Source organism: Salvelinus sp. IW2-2015, linkage group LG27 (genome assembly GCF_002910315.2).
Source record: "Salvelinus sp. IW2-2015 linkage group LG27, ASM291031v2, whole genome shotgun sequence".
Lineage (NCBI taxonomy): Eukaryota > Metazoa > Chordata > Actinopteri > Salmoniformes > Salmonidae > Salvelinus > Salvelinus sp. IW2-2015.
The window spans coordinates 19,547,142-19,569,176 of NC_036867.1; the positions used below are offsets into that span (position 1 = coordinate 19,547,142).

General features: G+C 41.8%; 1 protein-coding gene across 3 annotated transcripts in view; it reads left to right on the forward strand.

Moving 5' to 3' along the window:
• lg27h18orf63 (linkage group 27 C18orf63 homolog) overlaps positions 1-19,170 on the forward strand; it is a 34,453-nt gene extending 15,283 nt beyond the window's left edge. For all 3 annotated transcript variants that reach the window (XM_023972635.2, XM_070435456.1, XM_023972636.2), the window contains exons 7-14: positions 247-323; positions 2,147-2,253; positions 7,961-8,057; positions 9,179-9,264; positions 11,737-11,923; positions 14,688-15,386; positions 16,052-16,135; positions 17,266-19,170. In XM_023972635.2, the coding sequence (XP_023828403.1) occupies positions 247-323; positions 2,147-2,253; positions 7,961-8,057; positions 9,179-9,264; positions 11,737-11,923; positions 14,688-15,386; positions 16,052-16,135; positions 17,266-17,388 (1,460 nt within the window). In that variant the 3' untranslated portion in view covers positions 17,389-19,170. The remainder of the gene's footprint in view (positions 1-246; positions 324-2,146; positions 2,254-7,960; positions 8,058-9,178; positions 9,265-11,736; positions 11,924-14,687; positions 15,387-16,051; positions 16,136-17,265) is intronic.
• The last annotated feature ends 2,865 nt before the right edge of the window (positions 19,171-22,035 follow it).

Consider the following 22,035-nt stretch of genomic DNA (forward strand, 5'->3'; position numbering starts at 1 on the left):
AATACATATGGTCAGGACTGTACTGTACATATAAACTTTCACCTGACATTGATATGGCATGACTAAGTGAAAAATCTACTTGAGTAGAAAGATGTTAGGATTCGCCCCTGTACTGTACAGTCCTCATCATATGTATTTGATGGAATTATACTGAGTTATATTTTGGGTTATTTAGGTCACTTTAAAATGAAGTGTTACCGGCCTCTAATCCAGCAGAATGACAAGGTTCTATGTTTCCATTGCCAGTGATGGAGCTGAGTGCCAATGAGAGCCAGCTGTGTGTCAGTGTGGAGGCCAACACTGTCCGACTCCCTCCAATCAGGGTGAGCCCAGCAGCCAGTCAGAACACCCCTACGTACTCGCGCTCGCGCGTGCGCGCGCGCACACACACACACACACACACACACACACACACACAGCCATCTGTTAAATATTGCAGTAAAGAAAAGCTATTGTCTCACTGTCTGATATTCCATAGAACACTGCTAAAACAGAAGTACGTTCACTGGCAATTGTTTCCCCCCTAACACAATATCTTGTACCATGCATCACACTGCCAGACAGACATTAAAACCTGATTAGGACATGCGTTCCGCTAGCAGAACCCCTCGACAACATTCCGCTGAAAAGGCAGCGCGGGAAATAAAAAAATATTTTTTAGAAATATGTAACTTTCACACATTAACATGTCCAATACAGCAAATGAAAGATGAACATCTTGTTAATCTACCCATCGTGTCCGATTAAAAAAAAAATTGCTTTACAGCGAAAGCACAACATATGATTATGTTAGATCACCACCAAGTCAAAAAAACACAGCCATTTTTCCAGCCAAAGATAGGAGTCACAAAAAGCAGAAATAGAGATAAAATGAATCACTAACCTTTGATGATCTTCATCAGATGACACTCATAGGACTTCATGTTACACAATACATATATGTTTTGTTCGATAAAGTTAATATTTATATCCAAAAACCTCAGTTTACATTGGCGCCATGTTCAGAAATGCCTCCAAAATATCCGGAGAAATTGCAGAAAGCCACGTCAAATAACATAAATACTCATCATAAACTTTGATGAAAGATACATGTTTTACATAGAATTAAAGATACACTTGTTCTTAATGCAACCGCTGTGTCAGATTTCAAAAAACTTTACGGAAAAAGCACACCATGCAATAATCTGAGACGGCGCTCAGAAAATATAAATACATTTCCGCCTGTTGGAGTCATCAGAAATTACATTATAAATATTCCCTTACCTTTGATGATCTTCATCAGAATGCACTCCCAGGAATCCTAGTTCCACAATAAATTGTTGTTTTGTTCGATAATGTCCATTATTTATGTCCAAGTAGCTACTTTTGCTAGCACGTTTAGTACACATATCCAAACGCTCGTGCAGGTCCCAGCCGAACGTCGGATGAAAACTTCAAAAAGTTATATTACAGGTCGAAGAAACTTGTCAAAATAAGTATAGAATCAATCTTTAGGATGTTGTTATCATAAATATTCAATAACGTTCCAACCGGAGAATTCCTTTGTCTGTAGAGAAGCAATGTGAAATGCGCGTGACCAGGACCTGGCTCTCTGCCAGACCACTGACTCAAACAGCTCCCATCCGGCTCCACATCACAGTAGAAGCCTCATTGAAGGTTCTACAGACTGTTGACATCTAGTGGAAGCCGTAGGAATTGCAAACAGATCCATATCCTACTGTGCATTCAATAGGGACTGAGTTGAAAATCGACCAACCTCAGATATCCCACTTCCTGGTTGGATTTTTCTCAGGTTTTCGCCTGCCATATGAATTCTGTTATACTCACAGACATCATTCAAACAGTTTTAGAAATTTCAGAGTGTTTTCTATCCAATAGTAATAATAATATGCATATATTAGCATCTGGGACAGAGTAGGAGGCAGTTCACTCTGGGCACGCTATTCATCCAAAAGTGAAAATGCTGCCCCCTATCCCAAAAAAGTTAACAAACTACACACCTTCATCAAGTATTTCTACCTTAACCATTCATCAGGTTGTCATTATAATAATTTGTTCTCAGAGCATTCTATTTAGGTTCTCATTAGTTATCTCTAGTTGTACTTTGTAATATTTACTTTTTAAGGATTGTATGGTTGACTTTTAGTTGGCAGACTTTGACATCCCTCCCACGGTCCTGAGGAACTTCCATAGCCAGCCAGATGCTGTTATCCAGACCTCCATGTCTAGCAACTGGTGTTACATTCTGCCAAGGTCAGCACTTTGACACATTTTATTTTCCTTTTAAAGGTAGACTCAGCAATTTCACAGCGGTCACGTAATCACATTTTGGTAGACACTTTTATACACAGCGACTTACAGTAGAGAGTGCTTATAGAGAGAAACTTATAATATCTGAAAATATGCTGTAGCTAGACAGTGCCTTCGGAAAGTATTCAGACCCCTTGACTTTTTCACATTTTTGTTAGGTTACAGCCTTATTCTAAAATTGATTAAAACAAATTCCCTCATCCATCTACACACAATACCCCAAAATGACAAAGGAAAAACTGTTTTTTATAAATTTTTGCAAATGTAAAAAACATTTAAAACTGAAATATCACATTTACATAAATATTCAGACCCTTTACTCAGTACTTTGTTGAAGCGCCTTTGGTAGCGATTACAACCTTGAGTCTTCTTGGGTATGACGCTACAAGCTTGGCACGCCTGTATTTGGGGAGGTTCTCCAATTCTTCTCTGCAGATCCTCTCAAGCTCTGTCAGGTTAGATGGGGAGTGTTGCTGTAGAGCTATTTTCAGGTCTCTCCAGACATGTTTGATCGGGTTCAAGTCCGGGCACTGGCTGGGCCACTCAAGGACATTCAGAGACTTGTCCCGAAGCCACTCCTGCGTTGTCTTGCCTGTGTGCTTAGTGTCGTTGTCCTGTTGGAAGGTGAACCTTTGCCCCAATCTGAGGTCCCGAGTGCTCTGGAGCAGGTTTTCATCAAGGATCTCTCTGTACTTTGCTCCGTTCATCTTTGCCTCGATCCTGACTAGTCTCCCAGTCCCTGCCGCTGAAAAACATCCCCACAGCATGATGCTGCCACCACCATACTTCACCGTAGGGATGGTGCCAGGTTTCCTCCAGATGTGACGTTTGGCCTTCAGGCCAAAGAGTTCAATCTTGGTTTCATCAGACTAGAGAATCTTGTTTAGTTAGGTGCCTTTTGGCAAACTCAAAGCGGGCTGTTTTGTGCCTTTTACTGAGGACTGGCTTCTTGTGTCTGGCCACTCTACTATAAAGGCCTGATTGGTGGAGTGCTGCAGAGATTGTTGTCCTTCTGGAATGTTCTCCCATCTCCACAGAGGAACTCCAGAGCTCTGTCAGTGACCATCAGGTTCTTGGTCACCTCCCTGACCAAGGCCCTTCTCCCCCTATTGCTCAGTTTGGCCGGACGGCAACTCTAGAAAGAGTCTTGGTGGTTCCAAAAAGCTTCTTCCATTTAAGAATGATGAAGGCCACTGTGTTCTTGGGGACCTTCAATGCTGCAGAAATGTTTTGGTACCCTTCCCAAAATCTGTGCCTTGACACAATCCAGTCTCGGAGCTCTACGGACAATTCTTTCGACCTCATGGCTTGGTTTTTGCTCTGACATGCACTGTCAAATGTGCAGGGTTGCAAACTAATCACCTTTCGGCGAAATTCGCTGTTTTGAATCCAAAATAGGTGACCTAAGTGATTTGTGTAGATTCTATGACAAAAGTTTTGGTGCAGTGGGAGGGGGGGGGGCTTTGGATCACTACTGGCTGTAAGCGAACAAGTGATGCGCGTTTGGAGCAAACTGTCTGTATCCAAGGCTCAGCCAATCGTTCACATAACAACAGAATGCAGCATGCTACTGAAGAAACAACCAATTTGCTCTGGAAAGACAGCAGAGATTGGAAAGGCAGTTTGCAAGTTACAGAAGCGCATCCCCTGAACGATAACAAAGAGGTAGTGAGAAGCCTGACCACGGAGACGGGGTGAGAAGGTGATGAAGCGACTTCATGAGCTTCAACTGAAAAACAACTGGCATTTGGAAAGTTTGAGGTGAGGGAGAAAGTGTGGTGGAACAATTATTGTTAACATTGTTAAGATATCCTGCTAGCTGGATCGAATTCTGCATTAGCTAGCAAGAGAAATGTTCAGCAACATTAGCCAACTAACTGATCAAATAGTGAGTTTTGGTGTGAAAATAGCTGGCTAATAAAGTCTGACAGCTAGCTAACGTTACAACATCAGATGAGCTAACGTTAGTAACCTAACCAATTGGCTATAGTATTAACTGGTATACGACTCCTTGCCGTTCCTCAAGTTATAACGCATTAGTTGCTTACTGGACCCTGGCAATCTGTGTGAAATGTTAACTAGCAAATGAACCAACTACTATCTGTGAACTAATGTTTTCCCTCGACAGTATGTGGTTAATTTTCAGAAAGAGTGAATTAGGTGAAAATGAGGCGTTGCTTGTGAAACAAGTGGATTCAGGGATCAAGTGTAGCTGAGCTGGGCCTGGTTTATGCTGGATGCCACTATAGAGGTGTCGTGCTTTGGCATCATTAAAGTGAAGACGGTTATTTTATCAAATCAATTCTCTGTAATTATATTACGTGATTAAACTAATCATGTAAATATAATTAACTAGGAAGTCGGGCACCAAGGAAAATCTTCAGATTACAAAGTTATAATTTTCCTAAATTAACTCTTCAGATATTTTAATATCTGATCAATTAGTCTTCTAATTAATGAATTATTCTTTACCTCACGTTAGTCTCATTCCAAACGTCATAAATTGTTGGTTATCTGCACGAACCCAGCCTTTACTATGAATCATCCATATACCAATTGACTTAATCATTTATTTACTAACTAACTAAATAATCACAGAAATGCATAAACAAACAAACAGTAGATATGGTTACAAGGAAATGGTAGGGGAGGTTCCCTAGTGGGCTAAGCCGATATGACGGCTTGGTGGACAAAGGGAAGTGGGTGTGGACTGATGAGGGCGGGAAAGACAAAAGCAGTCACTACACAGTTGATAATTATATTAATTGAAATGCTAATCCTTTGCACATGAACGCTCACTCATTCGGGAATAATTGCAATCAATATATATTTACGCCCAGTGTGTTGTCGTGATCTCTGTTGGAATCGTCAGTCCTTCTGTTGGAGAGTCAGTTCTTCATCGTCTCTCTCTCTGCCTCCCTGAAGATCAAAGTCTTTAGAGTACCATTCAGAAATGTTCTCATAGAATAGATGTTTCGGCAGTTGTCGGTCTACGCATCCCAGGGTGACATAATTTCTAGCTGCAGACTAGTAATTAGTATCTAAGATTTGCTCTTATTCTGTCGGGATCGATAGTCTCAGAGTTTAACCGTTTCCCGCCGTGAAGCCAATGCTCCACGTGGTATGGTTAGGAATTCAACAACCATTGCAACCTGAGCTTAAACTGGGGGTTTTGTGGTCTAAACTCAACTTGTGCCCCCTCTGTGTCCATCGAGGTACGCGTGGTCTGAAGAGGATTTCCTCAGGATAAGGTTTTATTCGTAACAATAGAAAAGGCGGGTCTATGATGCCAGATCATGTCTGTGCTCATGGGGGCGGGCCAGTGACTTAGTTAATCTTTAAAGGGAATACAATTCTCTTTCGTTAAAGGTTTACAGTCAGCTTACATCATTTCACAAATAGTTTCATCTTTACTCATTAATTTTATACAAGAATTATATACAAACCCCATAATTGAGAAATTTACATATTCAGAGATATACTGTAGTTATGTGTTTCCTCTCCTCACCAAATGGTCACCAAATGAAACACACTCGTCATACCTGTCCTTTGAGTGTCCACAGACCATTCCCACCTTCTCACAAGTGGACATTTTGTATCAAATTCCCAATTTGCCATGTGAAATCCTTTGTTCTCTCTATGTGTCTCTCTTTCTGCATGGCCAGGGGGAGAGAGTCTCCTCCAGGAATTTATGACCTGAGATAACAGAACCTGGGTGTAGGGGAGAGAGAGAGAGAAAGAGGGGGATGCTGCGATCTATACCCTGAAAGGCCCACGTCATGACAGAGGTGAAAGGAACACCACACACTTTCCCTCTTTCTCACTTTTTCAATACAGTGGATAAAAAGGGCTATGTCAGGTGTAGTCTCTGCCTGAAAGAGATCAATTATGTCAACAAAGGGTATCTGGCACATTGTAGAACAGATGTTCACAGGCAGAAAGTGTACAATGTAATAATGTGCAGTGTAGTCCAAAGATATTGCTTTTATTGTGTTGAACTTGACAATAACACTTGTGTGTGAGGGGGGATAATTACATTTTTTACTTTTGCACACATGTAGCCTTGTGCACCTGATCAATGTCTATTATAGTGGCCACTATAATAGAGCAAAAATAGAACGCCTATTTGTTTCATTCTATTTCTACTTTAAGATATTTTTTCCCCAAGTGCAATATTTAGACGTGTGTGGTCACAAGCGTTCTATTATAAAGGCTGTCATGGCTAACTGCAATATTAGTGTATTGTTTTTTCTCAAGACTTGAGTGTCATTTGCAGTAAAGTCTAGGCAACAAATAAGATTGGATTGCTTTCTTTAAATGTTTTATTTTACACATAGAGACTGATCATGTAGCTCGTATATTCTTTGCTATTTAATTAGTTAAAACCTGCATTTCCCACTAGCAGAGATTTTGTGCATGTTTCAGTGCAAAAAAAATAAGTGTCACCTTTCTGGGCCTTTACCGGTTTGCATCCCTGCAACTTTTGGGACCGTATATAGACAGGTGTGTGCCTTTCCAAATCATGTCCAATCAATTGAATTTACCACAGGTGGACTCCAATCAAGTTGTAGAAACATCTCAAGGATGATCAATGGAAACAGGATGCACCTGAACTCAATTTTGAGTTTCATAGCAAAGGGTCTGAATACGTATGTAAATAAGGTATTTCTGTTTTGTATTTTTAATACATTTGCAAAAATGTCTAAAAACCTGTTTTCACTTTGTCATTATGGGCTATTGTGTGTAGATTTCTGAGGATTCTTTCATAAGGCTGTAACGTAACAAAATGTGGGAAAAGTCAAGGGGTCTGAATACTTTCCGAAGGCACTGTACATTTTCATACTTTTTTCATACTTTTCATACTTCATTCCCACTTCTCCTGTGGGAATCGAGCACACAACCCTAGCGTTGCAAGCACCATGCAGATTCTTTCTGTATTCATAATAACAAGTGTTACGAGCACACGGGCAGGGGTTTGTACACAGGTACGTGCACACAGGCAGGAGTTTGAAAACAAAGACACTGTAATCCAGTGGAGGATGGTGGGATGAGCTATAGGAGGACAGGCTCATTGTAATGGCTGGAATGGCATAAATGGAGGGGAAAAAAACATTGCGATGACAGGTTGGATTGAACTGTTGATATGTCATGGAACTTGAATACTTATGTATGAACAGAGAATAACATAAAACGTAAAAACATCAAAATCAGGGTTGGGCTCAATTCCATTTCAATTCAGGAAGTGAACATGCATTTAGCAATTTTAGTTTACCTCCTGAATTTACTGAATTGAAATGGAATTGAGCCCAAAACTGATCAAAATAGAATATAGGTATAGGTTTAGGATCTTCATTTGAGGTTTAAAAAGGCTTCTGAAGTTTGTAATTTTCACTTTGAAATTTCAGACTTGATTTTCCCTTAAGATAAATATATCAAACCCTACAAACATGTCCATTAATTATAATCAAATAATAATTCATGTTTCCTGTTGCTGCGGGATTATTTTCCTGCTGTAGCAAAACTGACTAAGATTTGACAAATTAAGATCCAAATGAAGGTCCGACATCTGTACAACCTGTCAATCTTGTATGTCTTTACTGATATGTTATAGGTACACTTGATATATAGCTTCCGTCTGTGTTGTGTGTAGCATGAAAAGGGGTCAGATCGTCAGCATCAGTCACCGGATGCCCACCGAGAGCCCCTTCCAGTGCTACGCTGATATCCAGAATCACTGGAGCAGTTTGGTAGGTTACAGTCTGGTCCCACATCTGTTTGTGCTGTCTTGCCAACTCCTATAATCACTATCATGACAATGGCCATAGGAGTTGGCAAGACAGCACAAACCGATCTGAGACCAGGCTAGGTAAGTTACACTTCACATGAACTACTTTTCATAAGGGCTGCATAAAGCTGCCATAAAAGAGACATCTCATATGTCATAACTACAAGTTTTTCCTGACTACGTTACCTGACTAGGAAAAGCTCTGGGCCCTAGTTAAAGGTTATGATTCCAGGTTGGGTCAAGCTCACTTTAGTGAACCATGTGTCACTGTAAAATCAGACTAATTCACTAATAGCTTACCTACTGTAATTGGCTAGGCATAACGCCTGCTTGCTAGCTTACCTAAATGATATGTAGTGTCACAACCATGTCAAGTTATTTGGCATCAACTGATTTCTGTTATGTCAACAATAATGCAAACTCACATTGGCGTCACACAACACACACACACGTATACTACTCCAGGGAACTGTTGTTCTAACTTCAACCACAGGATCAAACTCGACAGGCGGTGAATGACATCCCATTGCTCACATCTTGTCTGTCAACATCTGTCAGCAACTAAACATGGACTTGGCCCGGCGCAGTGTGTGTGCTTGAGTGTGCCTGTATGCGTGTGAGTTTGTGTGACAGTGTTTGACTGTGGACTTGGCCCTTCAGAATGACGGTATGACTCACTAACGTTGGCTGGAAACAAGCCATCAGATTTCACACCCACGCTGCCTAACCTACCATCATGTTGTTAATTAAGGTCCCGTTGCTCCTAAAATGACCAATGATAAACATGCATTGCCAAAGCCTCACTGGCCTGTGGGGTTGGGCCAGTGGATAGAACAAATGGACGGGACAGCTGGCTGATAGTAATGCTCGACACGTTAGTGTTGGTGTTGGTCTGTCGTCACATCTGGGTGAGTGCTTAACATCCAGAGACGGGTCACAAACAAATAATCTCCCTTGCTGTCTCTTCTACTCACCCCTTCTGTTTGACACTGCTAGCTTATAAACACACACACAATACACACTCGCACACAGTTAATGTATTTGTCCTTACTACTTCTTCCTTGTTTTTTTCTTATTTTTCAGTATGGCTACCAACTCCCCCAAATTGATGAGGAAGAAGTGATTTATTGCAACGTATACTTCAAACTGGTTGGAGAAAGGCTGTTCACGTATCCTTTTAAGCCTATAGTATGGATTGGGGACCATCGGAGGCATCTGCCTTTGGCCAACCTGTTGACTGTTATGTTGTTACACTGACTCAAAACTGTCACGTTTATGTCTACTCATGCAACTATTATTGTGATAAGCCACAGTTAGTGTTTTCTTGTAACTGCTTGTAACCAGCATTTGTCCCTTGATAGGCTGTAAAATTAAACAATAATCGAAATCTGGAGAGAGAAAATAACAAAACAAGCCGTGTAAAATGGTTCACATATGGTGTTCTTCAAGCCAGTGTTCACTCTTTAAATTCATTCAAATTTGGCATACATTTAAATTAATCTTAAAGGGGCAATTACATTGTTTACAAATAATGGAGTAAAACAAGCTTATATTTTGGCTTCTGATGGGGTACAACAGTTGAACTAAACTCGTGAGGAATTTCTAAATTATATTTTTCAAACATCAATGGCTATACATCATTAATTTAAAAGTCCAAAAATGGATATACCAATCCCAGATGGGTCCTTTTAAAGTGAGCTCCATCCAGACAGTGAACATGTTACGTTTCTTTAAAGGCCCAGTTCAGGCAAACTAGATTTTCCTGTGTTTTAGAAACTCAGCAAAAAAAGAAACGGTCTTTTTCAGAACCCTGCCTTTCAAAGGTAATTTGTAAAAATCCAAATAACTTCACAGATCTTCATTGTAAAGGGTTTAAACTGTTTCCCATGCTTGTTCAATGAACCATAAACAATTAATGAACATGCACCTGTGGAACGGTCTTTTAGACACTAACAGCTTACAGACGGTAGGCAATTAAGGTCACAGTTATGAAAACTTAGGACACTAAAGAGGCCTTTCTACTGACTCGAAAAAACACCAAAAGAAAGATGCCCAGGGTTTCTGCTCATCTGTGTGAATGTGCCTTAGGCATACTGCAAGGAGGCATGAGGACTGCAGATGTGGCCAGGGCAATAAATTGCAATGTCCGTACTGTGAGACACCTAAGACAGCGCTACAGGGAGACAGGACAGACAGCTGATCATCCTTGCAGTGGCAGACCGTGTAACAACGCCTGCACAGGATCGGTACATCCGAACATCACACCAGGTACAGGATGGCAACAACCACTGCCCGAGTTCCCCAGGAACGCACCTACCCTCCTTCGGTGCTCAGACTGTCCGCAATAGGCTGAGAGAGGCTGGACTGAGGGCTTGTAGGCCTGTTGTAAGGCAGGTCCTCATCCGACATCACCAGCGATAAGGTTGCTCACTTGGCACAAACCCACCGTCGCTGGACCAGACAGGAGTGTCAAAAAGTGCTCTTCACTGACGAGTCGCGGTTTTGTCTCACCAGGGGTGATGGTCAGATTCGCGTTTATCGTCGAAGGAATGAGCGTTACACCGAGGCCTGTAATCTGGAGCGGGATCGATTTGGAGGTGGAGGGTCCGTCATGGTCTGGGGCGGGGTGTCACAGCATCATCGGACTGAGCTTGTTGTCATTGCAGGCAATCTCAATGCTGTGCGTTACAGGGAAGACCTCCACCTCCCTCATGTGGTACCCTTTCTGCAGGCTCATCCTGGCATGACCCTCCAGCATGACAATGCCACCAGCCATACTGCTCTTTCTGTGCGTGATTTCCTGCAAGACAGGAATGTCAGTGTTCTGCCATGGCCAGCGAAGAGCCCGGATCTCAATCATATTGAGCACGTCTGGGACCTGTTGGATCGGAGAGTGAGGGCTAGGCCCATTCCCCCCAGAAATGTCCGGGAACTTGCCTTGGTGGAAGAGTGGGGTAACATCTCACAGCAAGAAATGCCAAGTCTGGTGCAGTCCATGAGGAGGAGATGCACTGCAGTACTTAATGCAGCTGGTGGCTATAAATAAATACTTTTGATTTTGACCCCCCCTTTGTTCAGGGACACATTATTCCATTTATGTTAGTCACATGCCTGTGGAACTTGTTCAGTTTATGTCTCAGTTGTTGAATCTTGTTATGTTCATACAAATATTTACACATGTTGAGTTTGCTGAAATTAAACGCAGTTGACAGTGAGAGGACGTTTCTTTTTTTGCTGAGTTTATATACTTCCACACTATGAGGTTGAATAATATTGTGAAAATGTTGATAATGCCCTTTTAGTGTAAGAGCTGTTTGAAAAGACTGCATGACATTTCAGCCTGTTTAGGTGGGATGAAGTTTTGGCCTGCCTGGTGACATCACCAGTCAACGGTTAATAGACCAATAAGAAAGAGAGTTCCAAACCTCTGCCAGTAACAGCTCATTTTAAGTTTTCCCCTCCCTACTCAGACAGGCAGTCCTAGCAAAAATCTTGCTTGAGAAATTGCTATTTTCTAAGAAGTTATTTTTGTTTACCATTTTATTTGAAAACATTCACAGTAGGGTACGTAATTGTTATCCAGAAATAATTTGCTACTGAGATAAAAACAGATGCATTGGACCTGTAACTAGTCTGCTCAGATACCCTCTGAGCTGTATCCGGACTGAGCCTGTGCAGCGCTGTCCCAGGGTGGACCTCCAGGGGGTGCTCGGCTCCTTCCTATCCCACCTGAGGGAGAGCCTGCAGACTGTCTGTGGCTTCCCAGCCCGCATGACCAGCAAGCCCTGCTACCACACCACCAGCCTGTTAAGCATCGCCTCAGCACAGGTACAGGGTGCACACTAGTGGTTAGCTGTTTGTTCACCCGCACATGCCCGTAATTGCTAATAATCCACAACCACCCGACTATATGTGATGAAGTGAAAATCTTAAGCCCGCACCCGACCCTAACCCGCTAATATAGAAAATGCTCTATAGGCTACAGTCAAAGACTGCAGAAAGAGTTTGGTAGGCTATTTGTTCGTCAACTAGATCCATGCAGCTTCTCCTCTGTCATTATATGTTGCCCTAGAAGACTAAATAAACCCTTGCTCACCAGAATAATGTCTTGAATCGATAGAATGAATGCTTAAATCTAGTTGACATCGGTAAAGTTTTCTCTGTCAAATTCTTTCATGGAGCAAAGACCTTTAGGGACCGGGAGAAAATGCAGTAACTCCCAAAAAAATGACATCAGTTTGATCTGTAGGAAATAGAAAGCTGTGAAAACAATCCAACATGTTTCTGATAAGATTTCAGGTTGGCTTGAATGCATATTTTATGTGGTTGAAATACTATCATCTTTTATGATGCTGATAAATATAGTACCTCTACAGATGGTATCTAACTGAGCATTAGCATTCTCTCAAGATGCTGAAAGAAAGAAATCATATTTCTCCACTCCTGTTCCCAAGTCAAAATGTTGCCTACATTTGATGTAGGTTATTATTTTACTGCAAGAAGTGGTTAATTTTGCAGGAGTTAATTTTAAGGCTATGTGAGGTCCAGATTTCACTTTCCATTTAACCCGTTTGAACAGCAGGCTACAATTCCCTTGACGTGCCATAGGCCTATTTGAAGTCTACTGTCTTGTGACTGTTGAATTTGTTTAGTGCCTCACAATCATCACACATAACATAGCCTGCATTGCTATCATCCTCTTTTAGCACTACAACCAATCTTTCCCAAACATTACTTCCCTTCACTTTCACAGCTTTTCTCTTATTGAATTAAACTCCGACATTGCCCTTTTTGCCTCAGTGGATTGACCTGAACTTTTTCTGCCCGTTCCCCAAAGCATTTGGCGATTGGTGTGTAGGCTATTTGGCACGCATACAGTTAGGCCCTAAAGCTTAAGCTTGTGCACTAATGCCAGATAGTCTAAAATAATGAGAGAGAAAAACTCTATTAGCCTATAGATCAGGGATGGATAACTTTGATGAATAAAACTGAACAGTGGCTCATGGGTCTGCAAATATAAATTGCACAAGAATGATACATTTATGGATTTTGTAAGGTATTGTTTTCTCTCTATTCAACCCACCCGCCCTTTATCCACACTATATTGAATTACCCTAAACCCGTCCTGCCCGCGGTATCCGCGTGGACTGTAGGTTATGAGTCAACCCGCGCATCACGAGTGCACACTGCACACACACTCGTACGCACAGACACACTCACAGGTACAGGACTACAGACTGTCATTGATACAACTTATGTCATTTTGCACACATAGACGCACATACTGGTACTATATTGTGCCTTGGTGCCGCTCATATTTCTCTTGTATTTCAAATTACACATGCAAGATTTCTACGTTTTAGAAGTTTTACAAAAGAGACACTATTCATGATAAAGATTTTATTTTAATAGTCGATTTTTTATATTTCCCACTTTAGTTTTATCTGTAGAATTTATCTTCACAAAATAAGATTTACGCCTTACATTTCTCTAGATCCAAATTTATGTTTGACAGTTTTTATTTATCCCAAACTGTCAGAAAGGAGGTGTGATGATAAATGTCTGGGTTCTCCCAATAGGATGTGAGAAACGAGCAGAAAGAGAGAGAGAAGGCTCCGGTTCCCTCCTCTGTCCACCCACCCTTTCTGGTGATTGATTAGTACAATCTGGGTGAATAATACAAGGCAGAGAAAATCCTTGAATTTTCAAGTTGAAACAATGGCAAAGCGTTCTGCTAGCAGCTAGGTCATATCCTCCTCCCTGGGTCATATTCATTAGTACTCACCGTAGCAAAAGGTTTTGCAATGGAAAACAGCCATGAAAACAAACGATTCATATTGGATAACTTCAGGTTAGTCCCTCCCTGTTTCAGTCCGTTTTGCGTCTGTTTGGTGCCTAGTGAATACGACCCTGGTGTGTTATTGCCCACAGATGTTGGTGGTGGAAGCTCTAGCTGTCAAAGTGAATAGAGGTTTATTTGTGCTGGACCTGGAACGAGACGCTGTTATTAAAGGTTGACAAATTATGTGGGAGCTTGTTGAAACACCCTACCCACTGGCCACAGACGTCAATTCAATGTCTTTTACACGTTGGTTCAATGTAATTTCATTGAAATAACGTGGAAACAATGTTGATTCAACCGGTGTGTGCCAAGTGGGTATTTACAGTGTTTAATTAAGAAGTTAATTAAGTAGGACTTGAACTCACAGTAATCATCCGTTTTACAAGAGTAATAACTGTATATGTACCTAGATTTGGGGTGACGTGATATATGGTTCTTAGGTATTATGGAGTCATTATGGATTAATTTCATACATTTATAGTATACAAAGCTGGTGCTACTCTGGCCATTATATCATATTTTTTCAAAATGCCCTGCTGCAGCAAGAAGGTACATTGTTAATGTGTCAAACATGGTGCCAAATGCTAGTTAATTAGCAATACAACATGTAATGACGGTGCAGTTACAGTACATCCACTTTGAAGGAAATGTTTTTTATTGAGCTGCAGTACAGTTTCACTTTTTAATTCCCAGAACTGTATGTTCCCATGTCCCAACATCACTGCACTGTGCATTCCTTTGTGGTCGCAGGTGGCTAGTGGCAAACCGGTGAACTTGACGACCAAGTCAGCTAGCAGGCCCGTGCTGAGTCAACTCCATGCTCCCTGCCCCCTCAAGCACTCATTTGGGGGGGCACCAGGCGCCCAGACTCTCAGCCAGCCAGTGGGACAGAGTGGCAGCAGCAGCTATCTCAGCACTGGAAGAACCCAGGGGGTCCATCCCACACCCCCTCAGAGTTATACCCCAGGGAGAGGCTTGCACTCCTCCTCTCTCTATCCCAGTGCAGCCCCTCCCCAACCCATCACACACCCCCAACACAACCAGGCCCCACCGACTGGACCCAAGATGGTACCCATCTTCAAGAACAAGGCCCTCCCGCGCCATGTCAATGTCACCCAGCTTTTGGCTGAGAAGCAGCAGAGGAGAGCCGAGGAGCAACGGCAGACACCTGTGTCGGGACAGAAGAGGGCCTGCCCAGCCTTCTCTTCCTTTTCCTCCTCGTCTGTTCCCCTCTCTTTGCTTTCCTCGTCTACCTCTTCCAAGTGGACAGAGGAAGCCCGCCGGCCCACTCCAGCGTCCATGCCTCACTTGACCCCCTGTCCGCGGCCTGAAGCGGTATCCCCACATTCCTCCCAGGTGCACGCCAGTGAGAGCGCTTTCAGAGTGAGGGACGAGATCGCCTCGGGTCCCCCTCATCTTCTTCCATCTGGCCTGCTAGGCAACAGAGGGGTGAGTCACCACCAAACACACTCTAGATGTAATTTGAGATTTAGTCCAATCACATTTCAGTTGAAACTTTTACTGCAGTGGGCTAAATCAGGGTCACACAGATTGTTTTTTGGTAGTCTTAAACAAATCTACTTTGAAACAAAAGTATACACCTCACACACATGGTTATAGGCTTTAAAAAAGAAGTACCATGTCAGATATAGAGTTTTTTGTTTGCATCCCAACATTACACTATATATACTGTACATCACAGAAGACTGAAAACAAAACTATTTGACACAGAAACACTGTATTTTCAGCGTAAAAAAAAAATATATAATGTTTATTAATTTTGAAAATATGAATAACATTCCACCCATGTGTCCACTAGGTCATTTTACTACAGGAAAGGGCTACGATGGGATTTCCATCTTAGGAATTAAGATTAGCTCGCCTAATTTAAATTTAAGGGCATATCCATTGCATTCAGTGCTTGATTGTTTGTGTGAAGTCAATGCTTTTTCCCAGGCGATGATTTGTCCCTGTACTGTACTGTATGATTGAGACTGTGCAGGAGTCAAATATGTTTTATGTGTGTGTATTTGCTGAGAATTTGAATATATATATATTTTTATATATAAAGATATATTGTAATGTATTTAAAGTAATGGGTTCTCATCTTTCAGGGGGACTGGTTTGAGTCAAAACCAAAGAAGCCAAAGTCTGCAGTGCAGGATGTGGATGTGGAGAAGCACGCGAGAAGTAACCAGGTATGTCCTTTACTATACTTTTACCTTGCCCTTTACCATAGCTTTGATTTACAGTGAAAAGTATGTATTTTGCAAATGTTCTGCATGTTGAGAGAGGTGATAAATTCGACAAATGGTTTGAGGGAGGCAAAACATCCCACCAAAGCAGGTTGATTAGGGGACGATACATCAGGGTAAGTGTTTAGCAAGATCCATAAACCGAATAGATTTTCCCACTACACCCCTAATTGAATTCCATTACAAGCTTTTACTAAATGAGATCCGTCTTGTGTCTTGTTCCCGAGCTAGATACCATTTTTTACAGATACTATTTCACAAAAGTTACGACTCGGTTGATCATTTTTACGAGGGAGCCGGGGGAAAGTTTATTAGAATGATTGCTGCTATTTTGACTGATTCGTTTTCGGAATGGCACACACATTGGCACTGAATGGACATAGTGACCTTACCAAATATACTTCAGGGAGGGCCAGATATAATCTATAGGGATGTTACTCTTCAAAATTACTTTACAGCGTCTGCATAGTTCATTATTACAACTGCAGTCATTTATCTTTTGTAGCTGCATTGGTTTTGGTTTTATTTGAGTAAACTATGGAAGTCTGAGTTGATTTGAGCTTTTAGGTCATTTATACTTCTCTGTAAGCAAACACCCAAAGGAGCCAGGAAATTTGCCAACATCTACACACAATCAACAGAAAGTAAATTTTCCTGTACAATGAAGAGTGAACAAAACTAAGGATCTCAACACATAATGTATGGAGGACTCACATAAGAAATGTCTTGATGTTTGATATGCTCCCCCCTCAGAAGGTGAAGGTGTCTCCACTCTGTCTGATGACATCACTCTCAAACCGCTAATTGTAAACTAAGCTGAAGGATAAAATAAAAAATGATTCCTTATCGGTACAATTTCAGAGCTATAATTCAGAAACTAAAGTAAGCAAAGTAAGCATCCGAAAGATGACATTATACAAAGATTACAGTATACCTGTGAGGAAATTCTCTACCACCTCAGATTTTTTCATGACCTACAGTAGGATAAGTAGGATGTAAGAAGGGTTTTATGAAAACATTTAATTGATTGATTGGCTTTATGATTGAACATGTCTTGTTTGCTATTTATTCAGCTGTCGAAGATCAATGTGACGACCCTGCAGGCCTGGCTGAAGAGCCGCGGAGTGGTGGTACGGTCCAAGGAAAGGAAAGAGGAGCTGGTGTCCAAGGTCATGCGTTGCCTGAGTGAATCTTGAGTAGTGAGGGTCAACTTCCAGACAGACACAGAGAGGGTCATTTTACACTATGCAACATCACAGAGAACGAGCTGGTTTTACGGGTCATTGATAGTGAGCTTTGTATTGCTATCAGGTCTCTGTGTTATCATTCTTGAATGATATGTACTGTACCTGTATGGTGTTATTGTTATGAAGTTAATACCCACTTGGCACAGAAGTCAATTCAACTGAGTTAGTAAGATGTTTCTGGCCTTGAGTTTGAGGTAAGAACTGATCATTTTATGTAATATATTTATTGAATTTATTTGTTTAAAATAAAAAGAGTAATATCACCTATTTATATAGTTTTGTTTTATATTTTAGTAATTTTTATTAATCCCCATTTCTTGCTTTTCTTGTTCAATTTGTCATTTTCTGTAGTATGTCTGAGCTTTATTTCAGAAAAGATAAAAGCAAATGTCTGTTAATGGAGTTTTCATTTCAGAGTAGTACTTATTCAATATTCAGATCCTTTGAAATTGTGCATACACATTGATTGCCATAATAAAACAAAGATGTTTTTAATATTAAATAGAAAGGATTCCCCATGTAAAATGAATATGGCCCCCTTACATTTTCTGCTCTTTGCAGAGTGAATGTTCTGTGACCAGACCTGGATTCCAATACTATTCGATAATCTTCAAATCGTTGTTTTTTTTTGGGGGGGGGGGGCGTCCTACAGGAGTGCCAGGTGGCTGGCGTTTGCACTTTTGGGACTTTTCTATTAGTTCCACTGCAACAGGCAAACAGATAAAGTATTTGAAATGATTTCAAATAGAATTTGAACCCAGGTCTACCTCTGACCGCATTGATTGTGCTATGTTTACTGAGCCAGCCAGTCAACTCACAAATTCTCTTCAATGCCTCCCTCTCTAGCCAGGTTTCCATTCAACCTTTTTATGCAAGTAAAGTACATGTCGGATAAAAAATGTAATGACAAGCCTGATGAAAACAGCAAATTTGTAGGTAAACTTTCCAAATGCCGACAAACCAAAATACGCTAGACAAGGTGGGATGTTTAAATTATGTGAGAAATGGTGGTGGAAATGTCTTTATGCACAAATATTGATATAATAATTATATCAAAGTAAACTTGGAGTCACGCAATGTTGTGTGGTCCTCCAACTATGACTCAGGAAAGCATGCAGTTTATTAGGCTACAGATGAAATACGTTATGATGAACTTCACAGGGTGGTGAAAGTGCACGGTAATGAGCTTGATACTTATTTTCAATAAATATCAAGGGTTTTATTCTGGTGCCTGATACTTGTCTGCCATTTGACAAATAAAAATAATCTTCGTCCATAATAATTTCATCATGTAGGCTATACCTGCACTGTATCTGCGAGCTGTTGTCTAGAATGCACGTGCCAAGACCAGAGTGGGCACATTAGCTATATAATTTCTTGTGACAAAACCATCAGTAGAGTTGAAAATGCGATGGAAACCCATTTAACTTGTATTTTTTATTCAGCACATGGGAATTTTAACCAAAAAAGTTATTTTCATGTGAACTATGTCATCACGCACCGCCTATTATCTGCAACAAGTCAATTTGATGGAAACACATCTCTGGTGGGAAAATGTGCATTTAGTTTTTATGCAGATTTTAGAATATTTGCATGAAAATCTGTCAGTAGTTGGATGGTACCCTAGCTAGAGACAGAATTGCGACAGCACAAAAGTCTTGTATAACTAAGTATGATGGAAAGCGATGCGATGGTTGTTGGAGCCAGCTGTAATGATGATACCCTCTGTCTGGATCGACTGCAAAAGAGTAAAAAGCATTTGTGTGAAATGTAAATGGATGGCGACTTTGATCACAAGCATCAGAAGCCAAACTGCGTGTCTTTCAAAGAGGAGACTTAAAGCTCTTTCTTTATGGTTTATTCAGGCAAAAGCTTAATGATCCGTACCAATCTGACACCGAGAGCTTTGCATTTAGTTTCAACTTTTCTTTCAAGGTTTTTTTAAAACCATTATTTTGGAGGGGTAGTATTTCATACATCACAGTTTTTAATGTGAAACAGACCGTGTGAATTTTTCCTCTTCCCTTTCTCGGCTTTAAGGGCAACTGTTAGTCATTAGATTTAATGACTCCAAGCATCATGGTCCTTTTATGGATGCATGTACTCTTTGTGACAGTAATGTGATATTACTTTGATAATTAGTCTTTACCTAATTTCACTCCCGACTCTACCTTCTCTTCCTCTGTATCTGCTGCTAAAGCCACTTTCTATCACTCTTAATTTCAAGCTTCTGCCTCTAACCCTGGGAAACTATTTTCCACCTTCTCCCTCCTTAATCCTCCTCCCCCTTCCCTTCTCCCTCTCTGAGGATGACTTTGTCAACCACTTTGAAAATAAAGTAGACGACATCCGCTCCTCATTCACACAGCCTATTGAGTCCACTGGTCCCACTCACACAGAACTACCCTATGCCTTGACCTCTTTCTCTCCTCTCTCTCCAGATGAAATCCTGCGACTATTGAGGTCTGGCCGCCCAACAACCTGCCCGCTCTATCCCATCCCCTCCTCCCTTCTCCAGACCATCTATGGAGACCTTCTTCCATTCCTCACTTCCCTCATCAACTCATCCATGACCACAAGCTGAGTCTCCTCTGACTTCAAAATGGCCCGAGTTGCTCCCCTCCTCAACAAACCAACTCTCGACCCCTCCGACATCAAAAACTACAAAACTACAAACTACAAAAAAACTACAAAAACTCCCTTCTTTCTTTTCTTTCAAAAACACTTTAGCGTACTGTCTCTGACCAACCCTCTCGCTGTCTCTCTCAGAACGATCTTCTTGACCCTAAACAGTCAGGCTTCAAGATGGGTCACTCAACTGAGACTGCTCTTCTCTGTGTCACGGAGGCTCTCCACACTGCCAAAGCTGACTCTCTTCTCTGTTCTCGTTCTCCTAGATCTATCAACTTCCATTGACACCGTGAACCATCAGATCCTCCTCTCAGGGCTGGGCATCTCAGGCTCTGCATCCTGGTTTGCATCCTACCTGGCAGGCCGCTCCTACTATGTGACATGGAGAGGATCTGTGTCTAGCCCCCAGGGCTCAGTTCTAGGCCCTCTCCTCTCTCTCTATACATTAAGTCACTCGGCTCCATCATATCCTCACATGGTCTCCCCAATCATTGCTATGCGGATGACACTCGACTACTTTTTTCCCTTCCCCCTTCTGACACACAGGTGGTGACACGCATCTCTGCGTGCCTGGCAGATATCTCATCTTGGATGTTGGCCCACCACCTCAACAGCCTCCCGGGGAAGGCCTGCCCATTCCAAGACCTCTTCATCACGGTTGACAACTCCACGGTGTCCCCCTCCCAGAGTGCAAAAGAACCTTGGCGTGGCCCTGGACAACACCCTGTCGTTCTCTGCAAACATCCTAAATCCTCTCATGTCACCCCGCTCCTCCGCACACTCCACTCCGCACACTCCAGACTGGGCCTTCCAACAGAACAAGACAACTCAGGAGTGGCTTTGGGACAAGTCTGAATGTCCTTGAGTGGCCCAGCCAGAGCCCGGACTTGAATCCATGAAGAGACCTGAAAATAGCTGTGCAGCGACGCTCCCCATCCAACCTGACAGAGCTTGAGAGGATCTGCAGAGAAGAATTGGAGAAAATACAGGTGTGCCAAGCGTGTAGCGTCATACCCAAGAAGACTTGAGGCTGTAATCGCTGCCAAAGGTGCTTCAACAAAGTACTGAGTAAAGGGTCTGAATACTTATATAAATGTAATATTTCCGTTTTTTATTCTTTTGCAAAAGTTTCTAAAAACCTGTTTTTGCTTTGTCATTATGGGGTATTGTGTGTAGATTGATGAGGGGGGGACTATTTAATCAATTTTAGAATTTAGGCTGTAACGTAACAAAATGTGGAAAAAGTAAATGGGTCTGAATACTTTCCGAATGTATGTTTGTCCCACCTAGGCATCTTAAGATAAGAATCTGGATAAGAATTCATTACCCATAGTACAGTAGTTGTGTTTCACTCGTCTTACAGAGAGAGAACATACCTTTGTCGAATATGGGTTTCATATTTCATTTACAATGCCTACGGGTACTATCAATTACTATGGGGTGTGATTGCTTGGCAATAATGTGTTTGTGTGGCTTGCTACGGAGAGAAATGGAGGCCAAAATCACATCAAAGCTATTGGCCTTAATCTCTTGTCAGTGTGGAGACTGACTAATGCAGACAGTCAGTCGGCGAGGTGTAGAGACAGACAGGTGCAGACAGAAAGACAGTTGGAGAGTTAGAGACACACAGACAGAGAGGTGTAGAGACAGACTAGACAAAAAGAGAGGTGTACAGACAGGTGTGCAGCGTAGCTGGAGGAGACGGAGGTTGAGTTCCTGAGAAACACCCTATTTTTGAATGCTGTTGCTCCAGGGTTGGAGCACACATTCCGCGGGCTGAGGCGTGCCGTGTCTCGCACCGGTGTGCGGTTTATTCACGGGCTGCTGCATGACAATGCTCTGTTTACCTGATCTACGTAACCTACATACTGTTAATGATCGCCATCCACAGACTGAGACTAAGGTCTCTGCTCCCTTATTACAGCCTTGTCATGTGTTCCTTAATGGTGGTTTTGTTTTCCTTTC